The sequence below is a fragment of the Lactuca sativa genome, chromosome 4 (genome assembly GCF_002870075.4).
Source record: "Lactuca sativa cultivar Salinas chromosome 4, Lsat_Salinas_v11, whole genome shotgun sequence".
Lineage (NCBI taxonomy): Eukaryota > Viridiplantae > Streptophyta > Magnoliopsida > Asterales > Asteraceae > Lactuca > Lactuca sativa.
The window spans coordinates 108,306,277-108,311,500 of record NC_056626.2 but is presented as its reverse complement, the minus strand read 5'-3'; the positions used below and the strand labels follow the sequence as shown (position 1 = coordinate 108,311,500).

Sequence of the window (5,224 nt, the reverse complement as noted above, 5' to 3'; positions counted from 1 at the left end):
AATTATGCTCGTCTTTTATATATATATATATATATATATATATATATATATATATATATATATATATATATATATATATATATATATATATATATATATATATATATATATATATATATATATAAAAGTCGAAGAAAATATTAAAACAACTCACGAGTGCACCTATATGCATATTGCGCAAATATTTCTTGAAGCTCCCCAAAAAACCACACCCACAAACCACACACCCTCTGCATTATATTTTACTACTATATATGTCTGTATAGAGATATGATATAATAAGAAAAAAAATCCAAAAACATATACATGAATACAAAGAAACAAGACCCCTCCACAATGACTCAACTCAAATTTGTTGTGGTTGAGATCCAACCTCACCACTCCCTCACACTGCAATAAACAAACAATTCATATCAATCCCATTATTTATCTCAAGTTGTCTCTTTTGCCTTCAATCGGAGAATTCAAACTCTGCTTTAATTCTTTCCCGGAATGCCCTTTTCATGCAAATAATAATCATCCTATAGACACGTACTGCACCACTATAGTGTGATTTTGTGTGTTTGTATAATACACAGTCTCATCAGTTTAACGGTGTTGTAATGTTAGCTGTTGTGTCACCACTAGAAAACAACACCGGCAGAGATGGGAGAGATCTTGGAGGTGAGATGGTCGGGTTTTCTGTTGGCGATGACTTCCCTGACTTCTCAGATGATAATTTGCTGGAGAGTATTGATTTTGATGATCTATTTGTGGGGATGGATGATCGGGACATGCTGCCTGATTTGGAAATGGACCCAGAACTCATGGCCGGAGAATTCTCTCTTAGTGGCGGAGAAGATTCATCTGATCAGTTTAATAACAACAGTATGAATTCCTTCTCCTCCAGTGATCAGAAAGCTGAGGATTTGATATCAAGAAAAGAAGAAGTTGTGAGCAAAAGAGATCGAAGAAATGAAGGTGGAGCTACGAACCCAGCTCATAAAGAAAAAGATGCCGATAGAGGACGGAAATCTTCATCCGACAAATCCAAGAACTCTTGTCAAGGAAAGAGGAAAGTGAAGGTAAACAAAAACACCTGCTTGCATAGTTATGCCTCAAAAAAAACTATTAATGTTAGGGTTAGGGTACAAGCAGTATTAAATTCATGAACTATAATCACGGTTTTTTCTATATTTAAACAGCTAAATAACGAATATATTAAAAGATAGAGCGATACGATTAAATAAAGACTTCTTGAGATTAGGGTTTCAAACAGAAAATATATTAGTATACAAAAAAATGTTGAGGTTAGTAGAAATAGTAACTAGTTCCAATCTAAAATCTATATATATATATATATTCTTATATGATTATAATATGAAGGTATTCCAATCAACTTTACTTATTTAGAACCCACGAAAACTACCAAACCGAATAAAAAACTTTTAAGTATTAGTTTCACGGGTTGCCAATTAACTCTCTTCACGGGTATCATCTCAAGGAAAATCTATGGCCAATTCACAGATCCCAATGGCCATACTGGATACATATCCATAAATCCAAACTATTACTCAACTTATATAACTTGAGTCTCATTAGCTGGACTATTTAGTGCCATCTCGGCTCCATTTCATTAAATGGTTATTTCTCGAAAAACTTAATAAACTTATCAGCTAGCGTTACATGTAAGTAATACGTATGGATGGTGTATAGGTTGACTGGACGCCGGAGCTACACCGGAGATTCGTGCAAGCGGTGGAGCAGTTGGGGGTGGATAAGGCGGTTCCTTCAAGAATTCTTGAGATTATGGGCATCGGCTGTCTCACTCGTCATAACATTGCTAGCCATCTTCAGGTATATATATACATATTAACCAATGTTACGAATGATATTAATTAACTCAATTACTCTTTAAATACTTCTTTTTTATCATTCGTAGTTAGTTTTTTATTTAATAAACCGTTATGTACGAATGTGGTGATTTTTTTATTGGAGGCTATAACAATATAACATTACTCGTGTAATCGATAATTTTAGCGAGTATTTCTACTGTAGGCAATTGATGGTATTTACAACTCCCGATCATATATAATACGATATAACGTTGACTATCTCAGCATCATACGATTGAAATTAGTAAAACTAAACCAAAATGTTATAGTATTTTCAGTCTTTCAGTGGCACAGTTTAACTATTTAATCTGATAATTTTATATATATTCTCTCAAAATCTTATCAATACATTATTATTGACTATCTTTTGAGAATCAACTAATATCGATCCCCGACAAACGAAGAACCACTTATACCAGTGACAAGCATGCTAAGATTAGTAATTATACTCATTAAATTTCGACAGATGTACGTATTACTTTAACTGAGGTGATTATTAATTATGAATATATAAATAGTTAAATACCATATATATTGTATTTGTGTATATAGCTGAAAACAAATGTATCGATATAATTTAAATCTTTACCTATCACTGCTAAATCGTATCCTTCAAATGCAAATGTGGTAAACAATTAAACTACTTAAATTAATTGGATTAAAAGTATGAAAGATCACATCATTCCACAAAATGAATATGGCTAAAATTGTTCACATGCAAGCTTATCGTGCAATGATGCAAAGTTTCATAAAGAAAATTAGGACTATGCAGTCAAATGATTGATATAAAGTAGTTTGTACCCTAAAAAGACAACTTTTTTATCACAAAGAAACAACGACAGAGACGTGGCATTCAATTCAATGTTTTGTTTGTTTACCTTTGGCTTTAGTTACCAAATTCGTAGAACATGAAGTTTCCTGCCATTCCTGCCATTTTGTTTCTTATTACACCATCTTTCAAAATTTTTGAATATAAGATATCGCCTTTAGTTTTTTAAAGTATCGTATAATATTATAAGATATCATAATTAATTTCCGTTGACAGATGTTTAATTTTTGAGGTATGTGAAATTTGTTGCATGCAGAAATATAGGTCTCACCGAAAACATCTGCTGGCAAGAGAAGCTGAGGCGGCAAGTTGGAGCCAGCGACGTCAAATGTATGGTGGCACCACCGCCGTAGGAGGAGGAGGAGGAGGAAGCAAGAGGGACATGGGACCTTGGGTTGCACCAGCAACCATGGGGTTTCCTCCGATGACACCATTGCCTCATTATAGACCCTTACACGTATGGGGTCATCCCTCCATGGATCGACCTCTAATGCCTGTATGGCCAAAGCATATCGCCCCATCTCCACCACCACCAGCACCACATGTCTGGCCACCATCGCCATCTCCTTCACCATCTTGGCATCATCATCACCAGAGAGTGAGTTTAATTTATTTCCATTTATCTGCATGTCTTTCTCTCTACATGTTTTCTCTATCCGTCTAAGTCGTGTACTTTTCATTTCTGCAGGCGCCATACTTCCCACAAATGTTACCACAAACGGTAAGTTGGTATAATTATATTCTTAATTTGCAACCTACGTAAATTATAAAATTCTTTGTTTATTTACGTTTTTATGTTATGAATTTTCAGAGATTTCAAACCCCACATGTACCAGTCTCAGGTATCCCGCCACCCCATGCCATGTACAAAATAGACTCCGGCATTGGTGTCACCACTCCTCGCACTGGACAATCTTGCCCCCAACCACCGTTAGACCTACATCCAGTAAGTACCTATATAACATTTTACAAAACGTCCTACATACATTCAGATGTTGCATGTAATTGTACGCATACGTATACGTATATGCGTATCTGTATAAAGATTATATGAAAAGAGGTTTTAGATAATTAAGAAAGAGAGTAAATGACGAAAATGACCCTCACAGCTAACATACCATGCACCATGATATGATTTAAATCTACTATTTTTACGCGTTGCGTCAAAACTAAAGTTGATGGTCCAGATCCATGAATTTTATTGTTTTGGTTCTTATATAAAATGCTACGAAATAGTGAATGCACGTACATACTTTATCTTACATATAGGCATATATCATCGTAATGTATGGATTAGCTAGAATTGCAACTGAGGTATAGTCCCTTGGATGGTCTGGGTAGTTTACGAACATATATTTATATGTGTATACATATAATCCATGAATAATTTAAAAATATATGCAAAAGCAACTTGCTAATCGTTGTTCCAATTTGTGCAAAAGTCCAAGGAGAGCATTGATGCAGCAATTGGGGACATATTAATGAAGCCATGGCAGCCTCTTCCACTTGGATTAAAACCACCGGCACTTGATAGTGTAATGGTGGAGCTACAAAGGCAAGGGATTCAAAAAGTACCACCTACGACATGTGTCTGATACAATTAATCAGCTGCTTTTGGTGGTTGCTTCTGGGAAATTTTCGATCCACATCAGAAGCATAATCCCCTTCAATTCGACGACGTTTCATGCACTTAGATTTGTGACATCTAATGCGAGTACTTCTCATTTTTTGGTTGTCTATTGTGCTTCTTGGCGTATCATGAGTTTTAACCTGAGCTTTGTTCTTGTTCCTTACATGTACAAGAACCGTTGATGTATAAGCTATACCATGGATAATAAACACAAAATTTTCTCTTGTTTGTCGACCCAATCATACTCATTAATTAACAACAAACAAATTAGATTTGCAGTCCTAGATTCTTCGAACATCAAAACAAAAGTTCATCATCTAATATATATCAATTTTCAGAATGCACCCGAGAAAAAGCACAAGAATTCTTTGTACATTTTAATAATGTAGTATACGAATGTATATGAAAGACAAGTCTCTAAATTGTATATAGTTGGATGTATGTAATAATAACGTATTTTATGTCAACTTTTATATAGATATATCATATATAAAACCATTTTGACCAAAATAATATCATAATCTAAATTTAGCCAATTTTACGACCAAAACTTCATCCATTTTTATTAAGACATATATATTACAATTTACTTCGGTATAAAATAAATACTCAACGGGAAGCGTATATAGTGAATCAATATGTATAGAACTTGAGAAACTATCGGCTCTCACCATTGAAAGAGTTTGTCTTCTTCAGTAACCATGACTGAAGGTGTTGGTGTAAGGCCCTAATTAATTTTTTAGATATTGTAACGGTTTAGGGATAGGTATATTTCAGTCAATTATCATTCACTTATTGTTTTGAATAACAATATAATCCATTATTAAAAACACAACTTTAGCAAGAAGCTAGCTAGACATCACAGATAGTAAGCTTTTAACCCAAACTAAA

At 34.2% G+C, this 5,224-nt stretch overlaps 1 protein-coding gene across 1 annotated transcript; it reads left to right on the top strand.

Moving 5' to 3' along the window:
• The first annotated feature begins 295 nt into the window (after window positions 1-295).
• Window positions 296-4,557, top strand: LOC111886262 (transcription activator GLK1). Its single transcript, XM_023882505.2, has 6 exons — window positions 296-1,064; window positions 1,696-1,836; window positions 2,960-3,301; window positions 3,392-3,424; window positions 3,515-3,649; window positions 4,146-4,557. The coding sequence occupies exons 1-6, from the start codon at window positions 603-605 to the stop codon at window positions 4,296-4,298; spliced, it is 1,266 nt and encodes a 421-aa protein (XP_023738273.1). The 5' UTR covers window positions 296-602; the 3' UTR covers window positions 4,299-4,557.
• The last annotated feature ends 667 nt before the right edge of the window (window positions 4,558-5,224 follow it).